General features: G+C 43.6%; 1 protein-coding gene across 2 annotated transcripts; it reads right to left on the bottom strand.

The window, feature by feature from the left end:
* Positions 1-515: 515 nt before the first annotated feature.
* On the bottom strand, positions 516-26,713 carry LOC126531567 (dermonecrotic toxin LspaSicTox-alphaIA1i-like). Of its 2 annotated transcripts, XM_050179130.3 has the most exons (7): positions 26,640-26,713; positions 18,604-18,734; positions 14,878-15,115; positions 11,755-11,886; positions 9,412-9,534; positions 7,332-7,563; positions 516-1,724 (listed from the first exon to the last, which is right to left on the bottom strand). In XM_050179130.3, the coding sequence occupies exons 2-7, from the start codon at positions 18,721-18,723 to the stop codon at positions 1,484-1,486; spliced, it is 1,086 nt and encodes a 361-aa protein (XP_050035087.3). In that variant the 5' UTR covers positions 18,724-18,734; positions 26,640-26,713; the 3' UTR covers positions 516-1,483. The 2 variants fall into 2 exon arrangements, with proteins under 2 accessions (XP_050035087.3, XP_054927225.2); XM_055071250.2 differs by lacking the exon at positions 18,604-18,734 and having other exon boundaries at positions 26,640-26,696.
* Between the last annotated feature and the right edge of the window lie 1,222 nt (positions 26,714-27,935).

Genomic DNA, 27,935 nt, shown 5'->3' with positions numbered 1-27,935 from the left:
CCAGCGTCATGTCAGTGGAACCAGCGTCTCTTCCAGTGTGACCCTGCTCTTATCCAGCGTTATCACTGGTGTCCCAGTGAGTCCCAGCGAGCGCCAGCGTACCCAGTGCGACCCAGCGCCAAAAAACGCGCTGGTTTCACACTGGAAGACGCTGGTTTTTGCAATAGCGAATGGCATTGGTAAACTTTTCACAAGCTACTGCACCAATGTAGCATCCATTTTAATCCACACATCGTTCAATAAGGGCGTGTCCGAGAAAATAAAACAATAAAAAATTACCACCCTTACGAAAAAATTGACACCCTGTATGAAGTGTGCTTGGACACTTACTAACACGTTTGCTACCGGGCTCAGCCTGGTTAACCTCCCTGCTTTTCCCTTATGACTTGTCTCTCTCTCTTGCTACCATTGAAAACTGTCCATGCTGCTAAGGATGTTAGGTTTTAGGCATAACGAATGCATTTTCTGCGATGGAAATTCCTAATTTATGCAAGGTTTTTGATGAATCGAAGCAGTTTGAGATTCCAGACAATTTATTCATATAGATACCACACTTTTAAAAAGCGCTGCAAACGTGGCTTCTGTGTAGAGCAGTGGATAGGGTGTCTGGTTTTCACGTGAAGTTCCTGAATTCAAATCCACATTCAGGATTTCCTTTCGTGACCTCTTTATGAATAAATTCCTTGTCCTTTGATTCGGTTTATGTGCTAATGCTAATAAACGACACGTAGGCCGTTGAAATTGCAACGAGCTGGGGGGCGACGCCTTTCTTTCATTTCACTCGTACTTCAGCCAAACACTCTTCCTTAAGAGCTTTAGTGAAATAAGGGTGCTTCTATTAATACCGTAAGGGTGTCTCCATCTGGCGATGAACTAATCAAACTGGCGACAAACTCAGCCACAGGGCTCCTTTTGCAGTCGTTAATGAAGCATGGCGCGCTTATCGGTTGTTCTCAGCAATCTCCCACCCTCGGCTCATGAACTTTGATACTTTTGCATATAAAAGTTGCTTTCTCCCTTTTTCTCAGGAATGTTGTCTACAAATGGGGGGATGTCACCGATGGCTTGAGATATTAGATTATTTCAACGCGGACCCTACAGTGGAAAACAAACACACAAACAAACATGCAAACAAGCATACAAGCAAACACACAAGCATACAAACAAGCATACAAACAAGCAAACAAGCATACAAACAAGCAAACAAACAAACAAACAATGACGGTGTCTTCAACGGCGACTTTGCTTTGGAAGGTCTGTAGATTAATAAGCGTGTAGCAGAGGTTGATTTATATTCATTCAAACCTAACTATGCACACTCGTTGCACAACCAAAACGCCGGCCTTTTGTTATTGTCTCTTGTCGTGGGACGCGCGCCGACGTCGCACAGCGCGTCATTAAGCGTCTGAAAAAGCACCCACGACACTCATGAACGACGCCAACTCTAAGTCCGTCATAGAAAACACAAGTACGGCGCCGACTTCTACTGTGTCCATAACGAAGTTATCTGGTTCGACCAAGAGCGTCTTTTGCCTTCTCCTTCCTCCTCTCCACCAAGAACTTCTGTGGCGTAGTCCGTATCGTTTTTTGGCATCTCCTCGTCGTACCGTGTCCAGGGACTGTCATTGACGTCGGCAACTATGAGATGATCCTTGTAGGGCGCGCTGTTGAGTACGTACAGCACGTTGTCCGGGCGGTTCGTGATGATCCCGTCAATGCCGTGGCTGCATAAAATAATAATAATAATAATAATAATAATAATAATCCTGGCTACGCCCACTACAGGACAAAGGCGTCTGCCATACTTCTCCAACTACCCCGGTCATGTGCTAATTGTGGCCATGTTGTCCCTCATCATCATCATCAGCCCGGTTACGCCCACTGCAAGGCAGAGGCCTCTCCCATACTTCTCCAACTACACCGGTCATGTACTAATTGTGGCCATGTTGTCCCTACAGACTTCTTAATCTCATCCGCCCACTTGACTTTCTGCCACCCCTGCTACGCTTCTCTTCTCTTGGAATCCACTCCGTAAATGACCATAGGTTATCTTCCCTCCTCATTACATGCCCTGCCCATGCCCATTTCGTTTTCTTGATTTCAACTAAGATGTCATTAACTCGCGTTTGTTCCTTCACCCAATCTGCTCTCTTCTTATCCCTTAACATTACACTCATCATTCTTCTTTCCATAGCTCGTTGCGTCGTCCTCAATTTAAGTAGAACCCTTTTCGTAAGCCTCCAGGTTTCTGCCCCGTACGTGAGTACTGGTACGACACAGCTGTTATACACTTTTCTCTGGAGGGATAATGGCAACCTGCTGTTCATAATCTGAGAATGCCTGCCAAACGCACCCCAGCCCATTCTTATTCTTCTGATTATTTCTGTCTCATGATCCCGATCCGCGGTCACTACCTGCCCTAAGTAGATGTATTCCCTTACCGCTTCCAGTGCCTCGCTACCTATCGTAAACTGCTGTTCTCTTCCGAGACTGTTAAACATTGCTTTAGTTTTCTGCAGATTAATTTTCAGACCCACCCTTCTGCTTTGCCTCTCCAGGTCAGTGAGCATGCATTGCAATTGGTCTCCTGAGTTACTATGCGAGGCAATATCATCAGCGAATTGCAAGTTACTAAGGTATTCTCCATTAATTTTTATCCCCAATTCTTCCCAATCCAGGTCTCTGAATACCTCCTGTAAACACGCTGTGAATAGCATTGGAGAGATCGTATCTCCCTGCCTGACGCCTTTCTTTATTGGGATTTTGTTGCTTTGTTTATGGAGGACTACGGTGGCTGTCGAGCCGCTATAGATATCTTTCAGTATTTTTACATACGGCTCGTCTACACCCTGATTACGTAATGCCTGCATGACTGCTGAGGCTTCGACTGAATCAAACGCTTTCTCGTAATCAATGAAAGCTATATATAAGGGTTGGTTATATTCCGCACATTTCTCTATCACCTGATTGATAGTGTGAACATGGTCTATTGTTGAGTAGCCTTTGCGGAATCCTGCCTGGTCCTTTGGTTGACAGAAGTCTAAGGTATTCCTGATTCTATTTGCGATTACCTTAGTAAATACTTTGTAGGCAACGGACAGTAAGCTGATCAGTCTATAATTTTTCAAGTCTTTGGCGTCCCCTTTCTTATGGATTAAGATTATGTTGGCGTTCTTCCAAGATTCCGGTACGCTCGAAGTCATGAGGCGTTGCGTATACAGGGTGGCCAGTTTTTCTAGAACAATCTGTCCACCATCCTTCAAGAAATCTGCTGTTAACTGATCCTCCCCAGCTGCCTTCCCCCTTTGCATAGCTACAAAGCCTTTCTTTACTTCTTCCGGCGTTACTTGTGGGATGTCAAATTCCTCTAGACTCAGAAGGGTTTGGTTGCGAGCTAGTTGGTACGGATCATTCATATTTAAAACAGCGCCAGAAACACGGACACGGGATGACTCAAAACAGCGCTCGTCCTGTGTCCTCCCTTGTCCGTATTTTTGGCACTGTTTTAAATATGAATGACCCTCTAGACTATTCCCTCTTCCATTATCGTCGTGGATGCCACTGGTACTGTATAAATCTATATAGAACTCCTCAGCCACGTGAACTATCTTATCCGTGTTAGTAATGATACTGCCGGCTTTGTCTCTTAGCGCATACATCTGATTCTTGCCTATTCCTAGTTTCTTCTTCGCTGCTTTTAGGCTGCTTAGACCGTTAAAATCACTGCTGCTAGCTTCGCAGGGCTGCAGCAGTGATTATATATATATATATATATATATATATATATATATATGTATATATATATATACAGGATTCCTTTCTTTTAGCTACGCCAAACTTTTTGAAGATTGCCTGTGGCAGATAGCGCACTTTGAACACTTGATCTAAGTTACTCCATAAAGCGGCCATTACTTCTACTAGAAATCAAAATTTTCAATTCAGTACTTAACGTAAGACGCTAATTAACTTTCTAATTGATTACGTTACGTTAAATTGGCAATTCAGCATGGTGTTCCTCAAGGATCTATATTAGGACCGTTATTGTTTTTAGTATACATAAATGATATCGCTAACATATCCGAATCGCCTAATCTGGTCATGTACGCTGACGATACGAATATATTTTTGTCATCCCACTCCTTGTCTCAAATGGAGGCTACGGCGAATGCATATTTAAGAAAGTTACATAACTGGTTATTGACGAATCGGCTACGCCTCAATTTATCAAAGACTAACTACATAATTTTTCAGCCTATTAATACAGTAGAAAGTATCACTCTGAAAATTTTCTACGAACATACTGAATTAAAACGTGTTTCAAACCAGAAATTTCTTGGTGTTTGGTTCAATGAGAATCTTTCTTGGAATTTTCATATCACCAAATTAATGTCTGATTTAAGTAAAACAGTCGGCTGTTTGTATAAAATATCTCATTTGTTGCCCCCCTGGTTAAAGATATCCATGTATTACGCACTTCTCTACTCAAGGGTATCTTACTGTATCCTCGTATGGGGAACTACGACGTCCACCAATTACCTCAAGTTAATTTCAATTCAGAAACGCGCTATACGTGCCATTGAAGGGTTTCATGGCAGACCTTCAGATTTACCTACGTTACCGCTATTTCAGAAATATGGCATCCTTAAAGTAAAAGAAGTATATAACTTCTGTCTACTTAAGTACATCCATCATCATAGATTATTTTTTTCATGCCCAGATAATTCCAACAGCCGTTATGCATTTCGTACGAAACGTAAGCTTGTTCCTATCACACGCACCAATTATGGCAAGCAAACACTATGCTACCAGATTCCCACAGTAATAAATAACTTTCCCTTTGAAACTGAGTATTACCTTCCACAAAAACGCTTTAAATCTACAATTAAAAAATACCTATTGGAACAAACGGAATGATACATTTATTTAGTCTGCATACTTTGTATTTATTTGTATTCAATTTACTACCTTTCAAAATGTTTTTTTTTTCTATAACGCACATGTTCTAAGCTGTGATATTGTTTCTTTGTTTTAGGACTGATATTCTTATGTTTGTATCAAAAAGATATTGTCTTTACACCACTAATACGATAAGTTGTGTATTCAATTTATTCTTTTCCTGTACAAACTTTGCATGTTAACTTACTGCTTCATGCTTTTACAATGCTTGAGAAATTCGTTGTGTATTTGTTGTGAAGTGCTTATGCACAATTGCCAGCTGTTTTACGGGTGACCGGGACCTTGTCAGGCTCTTGCCTTTTGTCTTGGCGCCCTCTTTTCGTTGAAAAGAAAATAAACTTTCACTTTCACTTTCACATATTTCAGTCTACGGATTATAGCAGCTAAGTTCGTATGGTGTATCCACTTGGATAGAATTCTGTGGACAGCACCAGCTCCGAGTATTAATTTATCAGTGTCCGTTGAAACGCATAGGTGCTCCAGTTACTTTTGTGCTTGAATAAATGAAACAGCGGTTTCTTAAGTAACTGGAGCGTCAATGCATTTTGTCGCACACTCAAAAAATCCCGCAAATACACTCAAAGTGCCTCGACCGGCCAGTCGCGCGGCAGTTTTGCGTGCATTTGCGGGCTTCTTTCAGGCTCGGAAAAACACTTTTATGTAGCCCGTATTGAGCAATAGAAACATTTATCAGGAGTTTTTCATGTTGCGCTACAATTTTCTCACTGACAATCTTTGTCTAACTATAAGTTGATTAAGACTAATTATCTAATTAGGCGGTATGAAAAACAAAATATTTCAAGTATCTCCAAGCGACGACAAACATTACCTTCGTTCGGTCCAGCTACGTGGCATATTTGTATATTTTTAAACTCTGGCTAAAGTTATCTGGGACACCTTGTATATAGTTTATGTGCAATTTTAATTTCCGTTACGTTTACATGATCTGCCCACGCTTGTGTTATTCTTGTAACCATGTAACCTTCTTTCTTTTTTTCCTCCGTGACACACGGCCTTGCTCCGTTAGTGTTTTGCCATTGTGTTATCGATTTGGCAGCGTTTTGTAATTTCATTATCTTTTGATTGCGAAAAAGTCAAATAGCTGATTGAGCGAAAAAGCTGGCGTCTGTAGCAGCGAAACGGCACCTGGTTTCCCACTGCCTGTGACGCACGTCCCGACCGCGCCTCGACGGAGCACCTGCTGCAGCAGTAGAGCGCCTGGCGTTACATGAGGGGAGGGGCATCGCCGCGACGCCACGTCACCCTCGCGCTCGGAAGCCTGTGTTATGCACGCGTTCCTTGTTTGCACAAGCTCTCGCCTGCCTTCTAACTGCGCCTCGGCAAGGCGAAATCAAAAGGTGCCAACGTCTCAACGCGCTCGCTTGCCCGCGAGGAGTTCATAACTCGAAGGACGGCTCAGCGGCATTCAATTGGGCATTAATGCTTTCGCAGTGGCAACTCATAAGACGTGCTTAGGTGTCCTCGGATTTATTGTCTTGTTCTTTCGTAATGATAATTTTTGGATAGCCGGCTCTATCTGTGACCAAACTTTCGTTTTACTTACCTTTAATAAAGGAAACAAAACGCAGTAACAGTCGCTTCAATAGGTTTGACTCTCCAATTCTTTTTCTTGCACACATTTTTTGACAAGTAAGAACTGAGTAAACATTACAGCATAGTGAAATGCACCATGGGTTCGAAATTCAATAAGTGCATGATAGTCCTGAAATGTTGCTGCAGCCTTGCGAAGCTAGCAGCAGTGATTTTAACGGTCTAAGTAGCCTGACTAGCCCTACTGTTGTACCCCCGTTCCAACAATCGGCATGCGTGATCGACAGAAGCTTCACTAATTTACTCAGAAAGTTGCTTTGTGGCAATGCTACTGGAAACCCATACTACGTGTTGTCCTCTTTCTTTTATACCGCCTTGATTTACCCTGAGTTTACGAACACTAAAATAAAGGTGAATACTTCTAGGGAGCACTACAAACTCGAACTGAATTTCTATCAATTATAGTTCGCAAGAGGGGTCTTTGTTTAGCCAACATTCGGGCGCAGGAAAATGTGATCGTGTAGATAGAGAAGCGACTTCGAGGACTTTGCGTTAGCGTTTTTGTTGTGTTCCGTACACCGCGCATGCTCCCTGCCCACCCTTTGCTGGGGCATTGCGTGCATGTATATGCTGCCTTCTGGATTTCGGATTTATTACCGAAGCACATAAATGAACCTTGCGTTGGACAAAATGGCGGTGTTTAAAGGCGCAAACGATATCGCGCGTTCCATTTGCGGCCGCGGCGGCCCTATTCTGATTCTCACGCTTGCGAGAACATTCCTTTAGGTGTTACGACATGTCGATATCTCGACGCAGAGGCTTACTCGATGCTTTTCCTGATGAAGTGCGGCAGGTCGACCGTCCAGTGGTACACCTTCTCCATGTACCCTTTGTGGCTGTCACGGGCCTTGACCGCCTCTACCAGTCGGTCAACAGGCACCAGGAAGCGCACGCAGTTGGAGAGACCGTCCCCTTGCCACCGATGACCCTTGATGCCCAGCTGCTTGTACATCCGCCCAATCTTATCCAGTGGGTCGTTCATGCCCACGTCGAAACCTGCGTAGCGAATACGGTTTACACGTGCAGATCTGCGTCCTTGAATGTGAGTTTCTTTTTGTGCACCGATATTTTTTTAAATTGAACTATTCAGGCAACGAGGAATGTGAGAAATTGTGATTATGTTTGTATAATATCGACATGAAGGAACACTACACGCTAGAACATTATTCTTCTGTACTTTATTAAGGGTATAGTTGTCAACTACGACACTATTTTTCTTTTTTCACTATTTACAAGATGCACGCCCAGTTTGAGAACGTCGAGTTTCTTTTTTTTTTTTTTTTTTCGTAGTTGAGGTGCGATGTTTAACGTTTGTTGACTAACATACGACAGTGTTCAAGAAAACACCGCTGTATTCAGAGAATAAAATGCACAGAACTACAAAATCATTTTTCTGTAGGTGTTATGGCAAACTAAAGCAAACGCTGATCTCACATGAACGCACCAGCTTAGACTCCCGAAGTCTTCACAGAAGCGTTGCATTTGTTCCATCAAGGCGAAGCTTATAGGAAGATGTGTCACACTGACTGTCGATATGTTTCACAGCTGGGCACTGATATAAACAAGAGTTTTTTTTTTGTTACAGCAAACATTGGCGCAGTAACGACATTTGTTATGAGTGAACTGCGATGAATAGGATTTTTTTTAGATGAATATAATACACCTCATTTTAGATCATTTGATTGCGTTGTAAATTTCCTAAAAACGTTGTAGAGATTACACTGCGTTATACAACGCAAGAAAAAGCGCTTTTATCCGCAGCTGAAAGTCTGCGGGCTTGTGATAGCTGTGGACAAGTCACGAAGCTATTTGGCCGCAGGTTCAGAGAAACAGAACCCTGTGGAACCTGCTATTTCAGCCATCTTAATGGAAAATGTTATCGTAGCACAGTGTGAGCAATTGAGAGTTACCATAAACATTGTTTCAAGGGCGATAACTTTGACATCGAACTTGAACAGATTTTATTGGCGGCGACTGTCATTTCGGCCGTTTGATGATTTCTTTACCGTCATTCAGATCAAAGGCGCAAGTCAATGTTGGTGCCTGCCTAGTTCTCTCGGGCTACGGATTGTTTAGGTCATGGCTGCTGCTAGCACTTTGACGAGAATGATGCGGTGGCCGCAGAAATAAATAATCCTGGAACTAGTAAAAGCGAAAGGACAAAACAGCCGGCTCTGTGTATTTGAGTCACTTGACGATGACACTGACGTTAAATGCGCTTTAATAAATGTTTGTTTTTAGTGGAGCTGGTTCATGTGGAGAAGAAAACTTAATATCCACTAGACAATCATGAACGAAGCAATCACCATGGGCAGACTCCAATGCGCGATTTAACAGCACATATGGATTCACGTTGTAGTCGGCCCTGTCCGCCGTGCCGTGATGCGGGTTGAGCACTGTAGAAACGTTGATACCCGCTTTTGCCATGTATCCTGCCTTTGAACGCATCCTGCATTTAATTTGAATTTTAGGGCTGTGATAGTACGACTGCCGCAACATTTGCGACTACAATAGCTGCGTGCTTGGCGGTTTCCCTGCTGAGCCTTTGACGCAACGCGCAAGGTCGCTTCTGCTTTCCGTGCGCACCGCATCGTTGGTGTGGCGAAAGTTGGGCATGTTTTGCTTTCCCCACATCCACCTTCTCCGCTCGCCATATGATTGGGCGCACTGTTCTACCCGTGTGTCACTACCTTGTATAAACATTCTTATTGAAAGCAGAGTTTGAAAACTCTCTTAGTAGTGCGTCAGTGCAGTAGCTGTCAAAAAAAAAAAAAAGAAACAGCGCCCTGATTACGATCACTTGTAGTCTTCGAGAATGTAAATATGCAATGCCGACGTACGTACCTAGTTTGTCGAAAACGTGTCTCCTTCCTTTCTTGTTGAAATATGTTAGAATGCTTTTGAGGACGTTCTTGTCTTTCACGTACCCAATAGAAACCACGACGTTCACCATTTGCTCCGGATGGACTGGCATACGAATAACGGGGAAACAGAATGAAAAGCAGAAACAAGGGTACCAGCTTGAATTGCTTTTTTTGCGCTGATAACAAGGAAAGTTATAAATGCGCCCATGTTTGCATAGGTTTTTAAAACTAATCTTTATTAGCTGCGACGCGGCAGAAGAAAGGCGTAGCTGCTAACATCATAGTTTGAACCCCCAATGATTTTAAATGTCATTTGGTATGGGCTTGCACGTTAACTGTTTTAGAAAGGACTTTAAAGGAACTGTTGGCATTTTGGATAGCATCGGCTACTACATGACTTACGGCAAACAAAATGGAATCACAAAATGTGCCACAACAGACTGAATACAGTCAAAAGACATCAGTTCACTGGTGGTAGATGGAGGTTTAAAAAGTGTTTGACAGCGGTCGAACAAGCAATGTTGCTGAAGTTCGCGTTTCGACAGTGGGACTTGCCTTGTCGAAATGTTTTTTGAATCGCAACGTTGGCTCCAGATACAGTCATTGTTCAATCATGTTTAGTCACTTGAATGCGGTGAAGGAGAGCGAACACAAAAGAATTTTGCATAGGAGCCCAGTAAGCCACAACATGGTATGTGCTATACATATGGTATAGAAGTAGTAATGGTATGCACAAATACATGTATAAACGCGTACAGTTGTACACAAAAATAAAAGTACTTGAAATTGCCCTAGAACAAATACAGAAGTTCATAGCTTTGCTTACAAGCGGACCAACACGCATATCTGACATACCGCATTACTACCTAACAGCATATATGACAAGCCTATATTTGCATGACATATCTATCAACTGTAGCACTAAGGTTTTCTTTATTAAAGAACACAAACTTATTTTGGGGCTCTAGAATCCAAGCACGTAAACTCATCGCGCCGCATCAGCGAATACGATAATCGCTTTTAACGCAAGTATTTAGCCGGTTCGAAACGTTAGTCCTTTATAAAATTTGCCCTCAAGTCAAAGACTACAATTAGATATCTTTCTCATATTCCTAATATTTCAGTGATAGCGTACAAAAAATTGGCCAATGAGTGGTAGCAGGAGCAAAGGGACTTTCTTTTTACAATGCACTACTATTTGCGCTGACAGTACTCTGTGACGCGCTGTAGTCGAGACCGGAATGTTCACAAGTTTTCTCCTCCTCAGTTGTTCTCTTCTAAAGCAGCTGGCGTACTGATATTGAGATAGAACATTGCTTATGTACTACATTTGTCTAGGTTAATGGTACAAAAAAGAAACGAAACAAACATGTAAATGGATTTAAATTACGACCTCTATAACGAAGATATTAATAAAGGTAAACATGCGTTCCATTAAATCAATGTGTCCCATCAAATCGAACTTCTGCCATCGCTTTTCCACAAAGGTATTTTACTCTTTGGTGCAGCAAGTCTGTTTGTACTAGGATGTACCTCGGTTAATAGCAGGTCCACACACATTACCGCCTTTCGAAGACGTGCATAACGTTGCGCGACGACATAACCACATTGAAAGACACATTGACACGCGTTACCACCGCCACTAACACTTTTTTGTAAAGGCAGCGAGGTACACCCTACATATAGTTTTCCCAGTTATAACGGGCAGAATGCACTGCGCATTTATCAAAACCAGCAAAATCATTTGTGAAAATTAAAGAAAATGTGCTCCATGTTACACAGTGTAACAGAAGTTTGACTCACATACCCATTACAATATTTCTTTTTATCTGAGATAGATTTATGTTGCATTATATACCGCGAAACATAGTTTCTTTTAATCTTGCAAACGATTCTGCTGGTGCTGCTCATTCCATTGTGGTTGTTGGGTCTGCGCATCAGGACACTAGATAGCGTAGTTGTATCTCACCGCTTTTCGAATAAATATTGTCAGACGCGCAACTGGGACGTGTTTCTACGTGTCATTCATTCTAGCTGTCTCGTTGCGCTGGATTAAGTGTTTTTTAAGGAAGCGGTAACTAAACCAGCGATATGCCCTCATTGCCGTTTGTTACACACCAGAGGCCTAGGATAATACAAGGAGGCCACAAGTAGGAAGGTAATGCCGTGAGGACATCCTGAGTATTCAGTTATAGCGAGAAAAGCGGCTATGAGGGTTGAGGATGTAATAAGAAGTCATTGTCTTCGACTTCGCAACTCGTATACCTTCGTTGCAGAAATGAACAAGCAGGAAGTGAATGTGCAGCTACAAGCAACCACTCACCGCCTTCCCATAGGTGTTCCCAGAGATTCATCGCCAGAGTTAATCCTGCTTTCTTTTTTGCTGATTGCCCTAGCTTGGCTGTCTTTAAATCCAGCAGCAGTAGAGTCAACTTGTTTTTGTATCTTGAATCGTCTGCAAATACACGCAAGTACTCTCATGCCTTATCATGAATGTACACGGAACAGGAGTTTGTTGAGAGATTGGAAGTAAAAAAGTCCTATACAGAAACTTGGCGTTACACTCTAATACCAAGCATGCATTCTTGTTTCGTTAAAAAAAAAAAACACTCTATAACAGAAATATACATTTACATTGCAATATTGAGATCAGAATCGGCATGGTCTCCATATCGCGAAGTGTGTCTTAATTGTTGGACCTGAATTAGCCATTTTATTAATTGAGCAGTCCCTCACAAAGGGAGCGAGCTGTTCACCTATATAGATTGAGACAGGTAAGGTTTGATATGAAGAACGGTTTTTCTGTGACCTCTTACAGGCGAAGAATGAAGTGTTTCGAACCGAGCGCTGCACTCTGGAAGTACTTCAACCCCGAATTCGAGGTACCTTAAACACAAAAGTCGCGGCGAATGCTGAGCCTTATGAAGAACGTTAAAGTTACTCTGAATATTCTTCGTATTTGCTTGAGGAAATCAGATTTCTTTCAATAAATTCGGTTTATATATTTGTAATTTATGACGAAATACACAGTAGGTGCTGAATTATCTGAAGCCATGTGTCAAGTATAATACGCACCAAAATTTAAAAATTTGCACATGCCACGTAGCTGGACAAATGAAAGCTGGTTGCTGTCACTTGGAGATACTCAGATTATTTCTCGCATTCCACCTAATTTCATAATTAGTAGTAAATAATTAATCAGATTCCCAGATGTTATAATTGGATTAAAACTGTCCATGAGAAAATTGTAGAGCAACATGAAAAACTCGCGATACAAATTTCTGTTGCTCAATAACCGCTACATAAAAGTGCCTTTCCCAGCGTGAAAAAAGCCCGAGAATACGCGCAAAATTGCCGCGCTATTCACCATTCGAGGCACTTTGCGTGTTTCCTAGGTATACTTTGTGGCGCAAAATACATTTCTGGAAAAGGGACAGAAGAAAGGGAGACAGTGAAGCGCCCCTTTGCGTGTATTCGCGGGCTGCTTTCACATTCGGAAAAATACTTTTATGTAGCACTTATGGAGCAGCAGAAATCTGTATCGGAAGTTTTTCATGTCGCTCTACAATTTTCTCATTGACACTTTTAATCTAATTATGATATTTGAGAAGTCGATTAATTAAGACTAATCATGTAATTAGGTGGTATGCAAAATATAATCTGAGTACCTCCAAGCGACATCAAACATTACCTTGGTTCTGTCTAGCTACGTGGCTTTTGCATACATTGAAATTTTGGTGCATGATAGTTAGGACACCCTGCATATACTACTTCATTTGGCGCTTGTACTGCTGTGTGTCAAGCTGCATGCGCGCAGTGCTCATTCTATTTTTATCACCCTCTTTTACTCATTATATTCCCCCTTTCCCTTGTCCACAGTGTACGGTAGCAAGCTGGGCGCTCGTCTGGTTGACCTCCCTGCCTTTCCTCTCGTCGTTTTCTCTCTCCCACTTGACGCGTGAATATATATATTATGCGAAGCATATTAACGTAGGTTTCGGGCCTTCGCGCGACGCCCGGCGGTGGCCACCATTGACCTTCAAGTAGGTCACGTGACATGACGTCACGTGATGACGTCACACCGGCTGCAGATGGGGCCTCATATCGCGCCGTCGGTCGCCTCCCGGCGGTGGCCACCATTGACCCTGAAGTGAGATCACATGATGTGACGTCACGTGATGACGTCACACCGGCTGCAGATGGGGCCTCATATCGCGCCGTCGGACGTCGCCCGGCGGAGGCCTCCACGCTTCGGTTTGCGCCGTCGCGCGCGACGCGGCGGCGGCGCCACCATCGCTGCATCATGTGATATGTGACGTCACGCCAGGGATGAAGCGGCGCGCGCCCGCCGTCGCGTCAGTCTCTGTGCCCGCAACCGCGCCAGCGTCTTTGCGCCGGGCGTGTATGCGGTCAAGATGCCTCCAAACGCTAAGGATACGCTAAGGTTAAGCCCAGTGGATGCTTCGCATCCACTGGGCTTAACCTTGATAAGCCTCCAATTTTTATATTCTATAATAAATACAGAACTTATATTCCTTTCTTGTGCATTTATATAATACCCGAGCATAATCGCAACTGTTGCGTCTTCCTCTCTGTGTTGATACTAGTGTTAGTGGCGAGGAGATCGTCGCATTCGTTTTTGCACTTCGATCCATTTGTCACTCTGTATTAATGGGAAGCAAACATCGTTAATCTTTTGTGTCCGAGATTTCCGCTGCTGCATGGTTAAAAATATAGATTTTTAAGTCAGATGTCTGCGAGATCGCGCGAGCTTCACACGCCGTGGTTGCCCAGTGGCCATGGTGTGCTGAGCACGAGGTCGCGGGATCGAATCCGGGCCACGGCGGCCGCATTTCGATGGGGGCGAAATGCGAAAACACCCGTGTACTTAGATTTAGGTGCACGTTAAGAAACCCAGCTGGTCCAAATTTCCGGAGTCCTCCACTACGGCGTGCCTCATAATCAGAAAGTGGTTTTGGCACGTAAAACCCCATAATCTAATCACGCGAGCTTCACACGTGTGTCTAACGCTATTGATTGAACGTGCCAATTTACTTATCAAATATCAGAAAAAAAGGCCTTTATTTCCTGTTCTGCTCCTACGAATTCGAACGCGCCGAAAGTTACGCATTGTCTTGCCGAAACATGTAGCATCCACTAATATATTGCGAAAAGCTCGTGAACACCGGTGCTAATAGTTCAGCTTGTTCTCCGTCAGATTTTTCGCAATGGCAGAACCCAAGAAATGTGCAATCCCTTCACTTTGAGAGATGGGAATAAATGGGTTTCTGGAAGTTAAGCTTATGGGGATGTTTTTGTGTTCCGAAATTCGTTGCTGGAAAGCACTGCGCCAGACTCATTGGCAGCACCAAACTGCAGTCGACATCGTTCGCACTAGACTCAGTCGACGCTTCGACATATGTGCTCTAGGGGGGCCTTAACTCACCGTAGCCAGTTGCGTCTCTAATGTACTCCAAGTAGTCCACGATGGTCTCACGCTTGAAGCAGCCGCGGAAGCAGTCGCAAGGGGCGCCGTGGAACGTGCCCTGCACAGTGCCATCGTCCGCAAACTCGATGTCAGCCTCGATAGCGTTGGCCCCGTTCTCAATGAAGTTGTCCACCTCTTCCAGTGAATTCACCATGTGTCCAATAACGTAGAAGGGCCGCCTGTGTCCTCTGCTCCGCTGCACAGATGGAGTGGTAGCAGCTGTCTGGCTCAGTTCTTTAGTGACTATTTTGCGAGATCACGCACTCACGGTATCGATTTGACGCGCTCACTTGCCGTCAGAGATAGTCCTCGTTGTGCAAGGCGTCGAGGCACAGGGTATCGCACGATCAATATCCCTCGCGTGCGTCGCATATTTACCTTTGCTCGTTGGCCTTGAGACAATTTTCTGTTAATGCGAACCTAACTGGTAAAATATTGAGACGAATATACAAAACTAATGTCCCTGATGTTGGCGATCAAAAAACGAGGCCTTGAAGATCGTAAACTCAATGATACTGATTATGAATGCTTGGTGATTGTAAAACGAAATAATATTAGATGTTGGTTAGAAAAAACTATTTATTGATAATGTATAAGGCGATACTTTGTTAGGAATCATTATCATTTTCATTCGTGTCATTCGTCGCACCAAATTGCCGACCCTGTGGCTTATGGCTGCGTAGATATATGTTCGAGGCAATAATGAGCAGCGAAAGACAAAAGTGAAATGAGCAGTTTAAAAATATTGCTGCCTTGTTCTGGTCTACCAATCGCCGGATTCCAAATAAAGTTATCTCACTCACTCGTTCTGGTGTTTCTCAACCCGTCAGCGCGCCAATACTTTTCCTTTAAGTGACTGAACTTGCTTATGTAGCTTTAGTTTCCACTTCGCTTTGTAGAAAAGCGTAAGGCGCTTGCAAATACAAGAAAATGCGTTAGAGCTTACTAGACAACTCTGTAAAGCGTTCGCTTTTCTCAGCATATTATTTTGCCTGAAATAAAAAGAGCTCATTAACCCATTATAGAGACGACATGTCCTAATGATATATTTTTTTATAATTTGCCTGGCGTTATGCATTTTAAATGTTGCGACTCCTCGTGCACGTGATTCGTCCGACTAAGTTCCGTCACTCATGGATTAAAGCCATCGTGGAGGCTGGAAATGGACTAAGAGTGCACTTCTCTGCATGACCTCCTCCGAGAAACATACAACTGATGTGACAAGTAAGCCGCCATGATGACCCCCAACTCCCACACGTGCAAGACTCCAGAGCCAACATCGCGCGCCCTCTGCGACTACCTTGACTATGACAGGGAACGCCAGACGCTCAGTACCATATTGTCTCATCCTTTGTCCTACAGGTCTAAAAAAAATATGGACGTCCATCCCACCCTGTGAAAGTGGGTGTACAGCTAAGCTGTTGCCTACGTTAGACGACGTTAGACAAGCACCGCAACCACAAGCCGCGTACGTCACACGTGCGCGCACGTGTGCGGAAGTGCAGCATACGTCCCCATTCTTCTAGGCCGTCCGCCAACTGAATTTCTTAAAGCTGCCTCAGAAATTCGTAAAGTGTGACTTACACACAAGGTGCAGATGTGATAGCTTCGGATTGGATTTTAATTCGAATAAACGGGAAAACATAATTCTTTTACGCGGAAACTCAAATACAAAGCCGTCCTTTTCCAGCTACCGTTCACGGCCGCCGGGTGGTCCTACTGTTATTGGGGGCGCACAGAGCGAGCCCACGAAAAAACCCCGACTAACTAGAGGCCAACAGCTTCGCTGTAAAACGAGATACTGTAGTCGCGGAACGCAGTGCTCTTGACATTTTGAAGGCAATGTTTTCTTGGCAAGCTGTCGCCACTTTTCTGTATCGGGTATGGCTTTTTCCAACGTCTATTTCTAGGCCGATCCCAAATATAGTGTAATCTAAAAATGTGACAAAGCTGACGACGTTGACTCGTGATAATGAAGCATACAATTTATTCTGAGCCGTACTGATGATGGCTGTGATGATGATGTTGACGGCGATAATAATGGTGAGGATGGCGATGATGATTATGAAGATGACGATGCCTGATGCTACAAACTTGGAAGGCGATTCAACCTCTAGCTCATGTTGATGAAGCGTTGTCACCCAAGCGCGGCTCTCACAATAATTTATACGGTTCATACACTACATTCTCACCGCCAACTCACCCACGAAAACAATGTCTTTCACCGAGCTCTAATCGTCTTCCAATTCTAGCTGCTACCGTTTGCCAAAGTTTGAGCCCGATGCATTGTGGTGTGTTCACCACTTTCTCTCTCTCTCTTTGTCTCCCCCACATTCGTCCTCCTCCTCTAGGTGGTGCACCAGCCCAGAGAAAAAGTTCCTCCGGCTGACCTCTTTGCCTTTCTCAGGTCAAAACTTCCTTTAATACAAATATATAAGATTTCTTTGTCTGCACTCATTTTGGCCCTATGCTTTAGCTCAAGGCTTCCCCATTTTTTCTCTATCTCTCTCTCTTTCACCTATCGCATCCATTTGCCCCTCCCCCAGTGCAGGGTAGCCAACCAGAGATAATTTCTGGTTAACTTCCCCGTCTTTCCGTTACCTCCTCTCTCTCTCTCCTCCCAGCGTAGGGTAGCCAACCGGACTCTTGACTTACTAACATGCCTGCCTTTCTTATATATAAATCTCTCTTTTGTTTCATTGAGGGGTCAGTTGCAATGAGCGAGAAGTAAAAAATGGCCAGGCTTAGCTTGGTTAAGCCAAGAATGCGTTGCATATTGCGCGGTCCGTGACGTCACGCGCCGGCGCGGCGCCCCTAGCGGTAGGAGCGGGAGTCAGGTGGTGGCTGCGGCCGCGCGCGACCGCGCGAGTTGGGGCCCAGCTTTTCCTCCGTGACGTCACGCGCCGGCGCAGTGCCCCTAGCGGGAGGAGCGGGAGTCAGGTGGTGGCTGCGGCCGCGCGCGACCGCGCGAGTTGGGGCCCAGCTTTTCCTCCGGCTGTCGTGACGTCACGTCACGGGGTTGCGCTAAAGGTTAATGGTGGCTGCCCGGCCGCGCCCAAGGGCTGAACTGAGTGATTGCAATATGCAACGCATAAAACTCTGGTGTAGGGGTATGAGCCACTATGATGGCTCATACCCCCAATGGTGGCTGCCCGGCCGCGCCCAAGGGCTCAACTGAGTGATTTGCAATGTGCAACGCATAAAATTTGCCATGTGAAGCACGCCGTAGTGAATGAACCAAGTTTAGTTTTCGCGACTCGAGGTTACTAGCGTGCAATGGAGCTCTTTGTAGCCAGGAATTCAACTTGGCGAACTCATGGCTAAATGCCGCCTAGGAACGCGTAGCTGCTCGTAACAAGCGCGAGCTCTTCTCCTGCTGTCACCCCTAAAAAACAAAAAAATATTACTAATACTGGATTCGGGCTTTGAGACACGATACGATGAGACAGGCCGTCTCATCGTAAGAGACGGCTTGTCTCTTACGATGATTTTACTGTTCCAGAATGTTACTGATCGTTTTTTTAGTATTCTAAAGAAAAGCGCGATGATTGAACGATAAAAGATTACGCCGTCACATTCGAGTTTGCCTGAAAATGTGCAGTAACATTCGAAAATATGCAGTAACGTCAAACGGCTTGAACTGATCAAACCGTCCGTGATAATTGCACAATTCGAAGAACTCACCTGACTTTGTGCTTCCTCTGAAACACTTCCTTGTAGACTGTCGCTTATATCCTTGCTTAATACAGCAAAATAGAAATTTATTAACAGGAAGTAAACCAAGAATAAGTTCGTGGATTTCATAGCGGTGGATGCTGGAAAAAAACAACCAAAACGATAGGATTTCCTTTTTTGTTTGTTTTGTACGCCAATTTATACATGTCATTATGTCCCGCCTATAACGTTGCAGGTTTGGCATTGTTACTAGAGATCACAAACAATCTACAGAAAATTTATAACCAGTCTATCATCGAAATGTCGGATCAGTAGCACAAATAAGAACAAATTGTATTTGCTTTGCAAGAAAAGAAAAAGAAGGATTAGAACGAAAGGAAGACGCTGTATACGGGCGACTTCGATACGTATCCGGTAACTGTTTTTTCTGAAGAAACGTTCACTAACGCTAGTGCAAAAACATTGTCGCCCCATCGAAATGTGCCCTCTGATGTTGGGTATCAAACCCTTAATGTCGTGCTTATCAGCCAAACGTCATAGCCCCTGAACCACTGCGTACTGCGCAAATTTATCCACAACTGAGGAAGCGTTCCCTCTGGGAAAGCAATATCGGTTTCAATTGCAGGTCTCTTTTGTAGGGTGTACTTTCCAAGTGTATGGCACCATTCCTTCTTCCTGCTGCGTTGCCGTCACCTATGCATGCGTTTTTTTTTTTTTTTGATAAAAAGAATGACTGGGATGTTAAGCAGTCGAGGCCGATTGGCTATCCTAGTCTGGGGAAAGGGGAATAGAAGAAAGGAATGCAGTGAATGTGAGCACGGGCACGGACAGCGCTACGCAGTCAAAGGCGCTCGCACATGTTTTAGCGGGTAAACGAATAATATATTAGAAAGCTTTATTTTTAGTTAGCGCGCGCTTCTTTTTTTTTAGACAATACCGATTCCTTAAATTAAGTATGCTATAAGCGCAGTGGACTTCGTGTTCTTGCGGAGGAGCTCCTAGGTGAGCTGGACATACTTTGACACTAATGAGGTGACCTTCAGAAGACTAAAAAAAAAATGTATTATTTAATTTTTTTTATTAGTGCCTTAGGGGCTGTTATCTAAATGTCAAATTTGAAGGCAGTCACATTTTAATGCACTTCGACTTTTTTAAAAATATTCTTAAGAGTCGCACCAATTCGAGATATTTATCGTCGGATTTGAAAGGTAAATCCAGGCAATATCGAAACCGAGTGCTGCGGGAGCTAAGAAGAGGCGGCCCCGCTGTCATATCGGACCGAAACGTCCCGTGACGACAAGCGCGAGGAAGTTTGAAACTGACCGTCTCGGGCAGTCGCGGCAGCTAGTGACACGGCACGCTCTGCGGGGCAAGCATGCGCGGCTGTTTGTCAGGCCAGGATTTGCCGCGCCATGCTACGATTCAACCATCGCCCCACACGTCTAACACGTCAAAATGTAAGCCTTCAAATTTGACTCCCAAGGCACTAATAAGAAAGTTAATTAATGAATTTTTGTTCATTACTCTTCTGCTTCCAGGTAATTAGCAGCAAAGAAGGCTTGCGTTGCCTAGGAACTCATCTGCAAAAATGCCATGTTCATTCCGCTCATTAATTACTTTTTTTAAATAAAAGAATTGTACCGTCTAAGAAAACACCCTGTATATTGTATTCTTGTAAGCTCTTAATGTTGGGCATGCATCCGCTGCAGTGGCCTTGCGGTTATGGTGCTGCGCTGCTAAGCACGAGGTCGCGGGATTAAATCCCCGCCGCGGCGGCCCCATGGGGGCGAAATGCAAAAAGGCCCGTGGTGCGGGGCAGTGCGACCTCATTAAAGGTCCCCTGGTGGTAAAAATTTATCGTGAGTCCTTAACTACAGCGTGCCTGATAATCATATCTTGGTTTTGACACGTAAAACCCCAAAATCTATCTAATGTTGGGCGTGTACATTACCGTTTTGAAGTTTTAGAGAATGTTTAGATATAGCCTGTCGTAGATATCGTTCTAGTCCTTGAGCTGAATTATGCAGAGAAGCGCGGGCATTACTTGCAAGATAAATGGAAACACATGTTTAACGAATTAGCGAAAATACACGAATTATATTTGGAATTAATTACTTTACGGCACATATTGCAATTTACGATTTGTGGTCGGTGATATTGCAAGGCGTATCCATTTGGAATGAATTTCCAGAATGACGCCAGTTTGGACATATGCTCCATCGATCTTGCCGTAAAAATGCACTGTTATTCCCCTTACTTATTTAACAAAACGCTCTTTTGTGCATTGAAGCACAAAGGTAACTGGAACGCCCATGTATTTCGTTCCACATTTTGGGAAATATCTCGCAACTGGTTTCATCCTGGAAATTCATTTCAAGATGATACGCCTTGTAAGCTCACTGGCTAAAATTCGTAACTTTCAGTATGTACGGCAAGATAACTAAGATGTTTATTTGTGAATTTTTGTTAATTACGTGAATATGTGTTTCGATTCCTCGCGCTTGTAATGTCCGCCTCTTCGAATAATGCAGCTCAAGGAAAATGATTACGGTATCTCCTGCCACTGGCAACTTTCTTTAAATTTCATAAAACTTCAATGTGATCATCCTGTATCCTTGCGGCCACACTGGCTTCCCATTTGAAATCTGTTCGTCTCAGTGCCTAGTATAACGTACTATACGATTCGCCGAAACGTTCTTGATTTGTATTGAGCACGAATTCATATGCAGGGAGTAGCGTGCACTTTCTGTAGGCAACGTTCACGATACAGTGCTTTCATTCTCACAATATTTTTAATATTACGACTATGGCTTGTTCGCACAGATGCAAAGCTTACTGAGGGTTTTCTTTTCTGCTTTTTTTATTTCAAACATTTTTAGTTCTGGTTTGTTATACAATGGCAAATCACATTTATGCGAGACGAGTGCAGACTTGTTGTTTGCGAGGAACAAGAATGGGCCAACTTTCTTTCTTTCTTTCTTTCTTTCTTTCTTTCTTTCTTTCTTTCTTTCTTTCTTTCTTTCTTTCTTTCTTTCAGTTTTTCATAACAACTGTGTCTCTCTAGGCTTTCAAGACAAGAGCATTGTTTCAATAGCCCGATTCGTATTTTTCATGATGATGTGTCTCAAAGTGTTACGCAGACTCAAGTACTATAGCGATGATAAGAATTCCTTAAGCTCTGCTGTGACTAAAATCTTTAATAATATAACGTATACTGGATATCTACTTCTCTCTCACCTATGTCAGGGCTGACAGGAGATTATTTTGCACTCGATGAAACAGCCAGTTCTCAGCTGCCTATTTAGTGAGTGTTAATTAGAGAATTCAGAGTGCGGAGATTTCTTCCTTTGTTTTTGTTTTCACGCCCCGTTCATTTTATTGAAACCAAAAACGAAAATTATGTGTTCCCCCTAACAGTATATAAGACGATGCCACAAAGGAAACCTATGCAGGTTTCTCGATTTTAAGTTCTGTCGATGCTGTAGGTTTTTTTCTTCCCACAGAAGCCGGTCGTCCAAATCGTTTAGCACGACGGAAAGTGATTGTCTCTGTATACTGTATTGCGACCACTGGCACAGAGCGTCAGAAAGCCGCGCAAGGGCTACTTCGCATCTTGAGATCCACAGGCCTGTACGTACGACTCTGATAATAAGGCCTTTCCTGTTGTTTTTTTCATACATCTCTTTTTGGTCCTCTTTCTAACGCCTCTTTCTTCCACACTAGTACAGGGTGGCAAACCGGAAACTAGAATCTCGTTAATCTCCCTACCCTACCTTACCTTCACTCTCTCGCTCATGAAGGTTTCTCATAAAGACGTTGGTCCCGAGTTCGATCCCCAAACGAGGATAAATTATTCTCGAACTGTGAAGCTTTCGTTCTGAGAAACCAATACGAGCTTCCTTTGTAGCTTCGTTATAATATCGGGCGGTCGGCAATTTTGACTTTCGTGAAACTTCCTTCACCTTGCAGATTTCCGCGGAACTCATTTGCCACTTTCGTAAATATTATCATTTGAAAGTTTCGCGAGCTGAATGACGTGCGAAATCTTTGACAAAGGTAGTTGAAGAACTATTTTGTGATCGAGATCTTACGCGACCGCCACCTGCACCCAACGTCATGCGCAGATCAACATCGCCGTTTTCGTACGCGGTATTATCAATATCTCAAGGTAGGCGTCCGCCATAATGCGCTCAATCGCACAGGTCAGCCAAGACTCTTTCATTTGGTGACTCTTTCAATTTCAGTCCGCAGACGTATTTCTTTTAAAGCGAAGCATTCTTTGTCTCTTTCTTTGCCTTTTGACAGTTGTAAATTGTTATCGATGATGTCAGCGGGATGGTGGTTTTCCGTGCTTGTGGGTGGCACGAATATCTTCGAGGTATTATTCCGCTTGCGAAATATGCACCTTTCTAAAATTTTGGGCTTCGTTGTGTTACGTCCACGGAAACCGGAAATTTGCAGTGAATAACTACTTTCGAATCCATTCAAATGACGAGAATGTTGGCTAAATGGCGCAAAGACTGATATTCGCGTAATAATACGTCACTCACGAGTGTCAACCATCTGAACATTATCAATTTTTTTAAGGCTAAAGCTTGTATGTGTAACAGCAAACCATCGTACCATATCCCATTTTAGCAACGTTAGGTTAAACATCAAGAAATCTTTATAATTTCTTTGCAGTATCATTGCAAGTCAAGAAGACTGAAAGGAGGTCTATAACGTTGAAAACTTTCCCACAAATATCTGGACGAAGGCACACTTCAATTCGCCGTCGATGTCGCTGTGGGACTCCACACATATTTAAATATACAGGGTGTTTCGCTTGTGCCAAACGTTAAGTGTGCAAATGCTACGTAGCTGGACAGAACCAAGGTAATGCTGTTTGCCATCGCTTGGAGATACTCAGATTATGTTTTTCATTCCGCGTCATTAGGTAATTAGTCTTAATAATAAGATCAAATTCTCAATTATTATAATTAGATGAAAAAATTCAATGAGGAAATTGCAGAGCAACATGAGAAATTCCGATACAGCTTTCTGTTAGTGAATACGTGCTGCAGAAAGTGTTTTACCGAGTCTGAAAGAAGCCCACAAATACAAGCAAAACTGCCCCGCGACTGGCCCCCTCGAGGCACTTTGCGTGCATTCGCGAGCTGCTTTCACGCTTAGAAAAACACCTTTAAGTAGCACGTATCGAGCAACAGAAAGCTGTATCGGGAGATTTCCATGTCGCTCTCCAAGTTTCTCATTGACACTTTTCACCAAATTATAATATTTGAGAAGTTGAATAATAATTAAGACTAATAATCGAATTAGGCGGAATGAAAAAAAGAATGATCTGAGTATCTCCAAGCGTAGGCAAACGACATCACCTCGGTTCCATCACTTTGGTCCAGCTACGTGGCATCTGCATATATTTAATATTTGGCTCAAGTTAAGCGAAAGACCCTGTATGCCATATGTGCATTCATGCCGCGTGTCCGAGTTATACTGCTACACTATTCAATTGATAAAGTTTCTTATGCCAGGTCTTACGTTCCTAACTTATTCCTCAGAATTTCGAGAATGGCAGTCCATAAACGCATGTCACGATACATACCCTTCACAGCGCACGCCTTTTATCTTGCGCATGCCTATTGCATTTTCTCAGACTGTTACACGTTAAAAAGTACTAAAACAATCTCAGCGCTAAAATCAGAAAGTGATGTAATTTTACTGTCGCAGCTCTTTACTGGAAGAGTAGTGGCGTCTGTAACTGTAGCGGGATTATTGGGGGAACATTATGGTCGATGTGCACAATAAGTTAAGTGTTTGGGGATGAATTAGTCTTGGTACAAAAATTGCTTGAGCAAGTGCGCTATAGCGTTACACGGCCGTCATTCGCTCGGCTTCCTAGTAACCCGGGACAGCTCTACGTTACACCTAGCTGACATTTGGTAATATTGAGGGTCATGGTACGGGTAATGTGTGGTAAAACATTAACGATTTAATTATGAGTTTCGCATCTGTTGACTGAAACTTCATGTTCTCCCTATTTTCATGCTTTATACGAGGAGCCAGCAGGTGCCCTCGCTCAGCTAAATGAGTTACCTTGTCTGTGTTATATAGAAACATGGGGCATAGTATAAGGAAGACGTGTATAGGTGAAGTTCAAAGTGGGAGGGTTAATAACGGCCTTTGTAGTAAATTACTTATGCAAGCGTTCCAGAGCGTTATTTATATTTTGTGCCATCCCCCCTGTGGTGCTTGAAAAAGCTTCCTGTGTACCTTGCTGTTCCAGGAATAGTGAAGAAAGCTAGCCTGACCACCGCGGCTCTCAAACAGATGACATTGGAACTTTTGCATTGTTCGTACGCTAACCGAATCCATGTTTACACGGACGGTTCCGTCTCGGAAAATTCGATGGGCGCCATTGTTGTTCCATCTCAATCGGTCGTCATCAAGATTAAGATTTCACACGTAACGACATCTACAGATTCCGAACTGGCTGCTCTTCGTGCTGCTGTCGAATACATTGAAAAGGAACCGCCCAAAAAATGGGCACTATTTTGTGATTCGAAAGCAGCCCTCCAGAGCTTGCGAGGTTTACGACGTGGCAATTATGAACAGCTGGTGTCTAAAATCAACGAAACTTGCCATTGCGCTTCTGAACGAGGACATGATATCATCTTTCAGTGGCTGCCGGGGCATTGTGGTATCGTTGGTAATCACCTCGCCGATGACGCTGCCCGATGTGCCCAGGCTGCGCACCGACATTCCTGATACCTTTCACATTCACCAACTCCTACAGCTATCGTATTGGAATGGCGGACACACCAATGTGCGCTAAGTGCAAGTGTGAAGAGACCATCAGTCATCTTCTGTGCCACTGTTCTCGCTTTGATAACCAACATAAGACTCTCCAGTGTGCCTTGAATAGACTGGATGACAGGCCATTTACAGAAGCAAAGATCTTGGGAGGCTGGCCTCACAGTTCATTAGCCCAGAAAGCAGTTCGAGCGCTTCTTCAGTACCTGAAGGCAAGAGACTTGAGTGCCAGACTATAGACATCCTAAGCCTAATATTGTGCATGTGAAAGTGCGGTATAGAATCATGTTTTCTCTCTCTCTCTCTCTCTCTCTCTCTCTCGCACTGCTGCCAAAGCTTCGCTGAGGTTTTAGGAGCTGCTTTTTATAGCACAAGTAGACATCCAGCAGATGGAAACTAAAATTGTGATCGCCCATTTGATTCCAAGAATTGCAGCACGGATAGAAACCTAACGTAGGCGTATAAGCGAGTCGTTGTTCTTCATTTTAACTGAATTTTAAAGATCGACTGGATGTTGCGGATAGCACAATTATACTGCATGAACTAGATTACTCGAAAAGAATGACGTCAATTGCATGACGAAACGTTTTCAAGCGTGTGATTTAATTACAGGCAAGTGACGTCTTCGCTGGAATGGGTCCTGTAATTCTGCACGGCCGCACCATCTTTCTGTCTTTTTATAACGGGAAATATTCAAATTAAAGACTCTTCCTGAGTTTACCTAGTACTGGCATAATAATGAAGAAGACATCGCTTTATTTTTAGTCCCTTTAGGCTACTTGTTGCAACTGCTGAATTAAAGCCGGTGAGTTTTTAAGGCCTGTTCGATTGGAGGGAATTTTGAAACTCTGTAAATATTGAAAGTTTATTGCTGCGCATGTTCTGGACGTGAAACGTGGCAATGAGCGCGAAATGAAATGAGATATGTATTTTCACTGAACTCGCCCGCCAATTGTAAGACTAGTATAGTTTGGTTCACTGCAAATCACGGTGAATCGTTTGCACTATGGAGCGTGCTGCGATTTATTAACGACGCCGCATTGATATTATAGGGCTAACAAAATGAACACGTATATCTATATATTCAAACCTGCAAGCCTCGCAATCGTTCTGCGAATGTTACAGTTCGGAGAAGAGCAAACGCACGTCGCTCACTATGATATCATGAAGGCGTTGTTTATCTGATGTGGCACATGCGGAGTATCCTAGGGGGTAGCAAACATAATACTTCTTACCTGAAGAATTGGGTGGGCTTAAGCCAAACACTGAAATGGGATTTGTTGTCCCTGTCGCTACAGGAAAAGCTCTCTGTACCTGCGGCGTTTCTTTTGAATGTCAGTGGGCCGGTCACAATAAATATCCTATTGTGAACGGGACAGAAGCAAGCTCGTCGCATGTATTGTTTTCGCATCTCTAAAGAGAAGAAGCGCACGTGTCCGGAGACAGTCCGTTGCAGGCGTCTGCATATCTTCCTTCAGCTGTCAACCCACGTCTATCTCCTCTCGCAGCACTTAACTATACAAAAGAACGATGCTTGTGCAGCTCTTGCGCTGGCCCTGAGCTACGCCTCTGAGCGCGCACAAACGTTTAAAAACGTAATTTTTAGTTTTGAAAATGTGTCCCCAAGAGACCCTACGTGGAAAAGCATTGCCCCTCCTGAAGACTGAATCTTCCACCTGACCTCAGCTCACGCAGTTCCTTTCAGTGAACATATTCTCACTGTGTTCATTGGTACACGAATTCAGCGACGACTACGAAGAGCTCGCCGAGTTCTCTTTCGCAAGAAATCGTCCTGCTAACAGCCGTGTGACAAAGACTGCCTCAACGCTAGGCTAAGAATCGAAGGTGATGGTGGTTTGGTCGTAATATTACTGGGAATTTCCGGGTTATGTTACGGCGAAGATAGATTTGCCAAATTTATGAAAGTTTCGCTTCTAGGAAACAGCACATACATGAGTGTGCATATGAGTATACATTCGCATATAGTCACAGAAGTATGATGTTCGCACATTTTAGTCCTTGCGGGCATGGCCGGCGTCACGCGTTTGAACATTCACGCAAACTTTGAGAACCCCTAGGCCCTTTCCTGCGAAGAAAAGCTGCCCATGAAAGGGAACTTCGCAAAAGGAAAACTTGGGCTAGTTGGCGCACGTTTGATCTTGCTTTTGTCTGGTTCTAAATTCATCTCTTGTCGTCTACAATTCACGTGCAGCCGATCCTTGTAACAAGGTGGCAGGATCGCTGCTCGGACCACTGGCGAAGCGCGAAGAGAAATAAAATTAGAATGGAATCTGTAAATTATTCTGGCCTATTATTCCGAATATATTCGGTAGATTAGCACGAAGTGCTGACTCCATGCTTTGGAATAGTGCGAAATACTTTGGTTGCTGCGATTAGCTTTTGTAGTTTACACATCAAAATTTTTTATGAAACCTGGAGTTGAAAAAACGCTCCGTATTGCCTGATACAATTGAGATTCTGGCTCTTAGGAAATTATGCATTAGTTGTTCCCGTAGAATTGCATTAATGAG

Source organism: Dermacentor andersoni, chromosome 5 (assembly GCF_023375885.2).
Source record: "Dermacentor andersoni chromosome 5, qqDerAnde1_hic_scaffold, whole genome shotgun sequence".
In the NCBI taxonomy this organism is placed as follows: domain Eukaryota; kingdom Metazoa; phylum Arthropoda; class Arachnida; order Ixodida; family Ixodidae; genus Dermacentor; species Dermacentor andersoni.
The sequence above is the reverse complement of the archived record's forward strand: the minus strand, read 5'-3'. Positions and strand labels throughout refer to the sequence as shown.

Bases quoted from the DNA above. Each gene is read 5' to 3' on its own strand.
- LOC126531567 (XM_050179130.3), bottom strand. From the start codon at position 18,723: ATGAAATCCACGAACTTATTCTTGGTTTACTTCCTGTTAATAAATTTC. The intron at 11,887-14,877 runs GTGAGTTAAGGC...GTGTATTTGCAG, and splicing joins TAGAGACGCAACTGGCTACG to ACGATTCAAGATACAAAAAC. The intron at 7,564-9,411 runs GTACGTACGTCG...TTCGCTACGCAG, and splicing joins ACACGTTTTCGACAAACTAG to GTTTCGACGTGGGCATGAAC.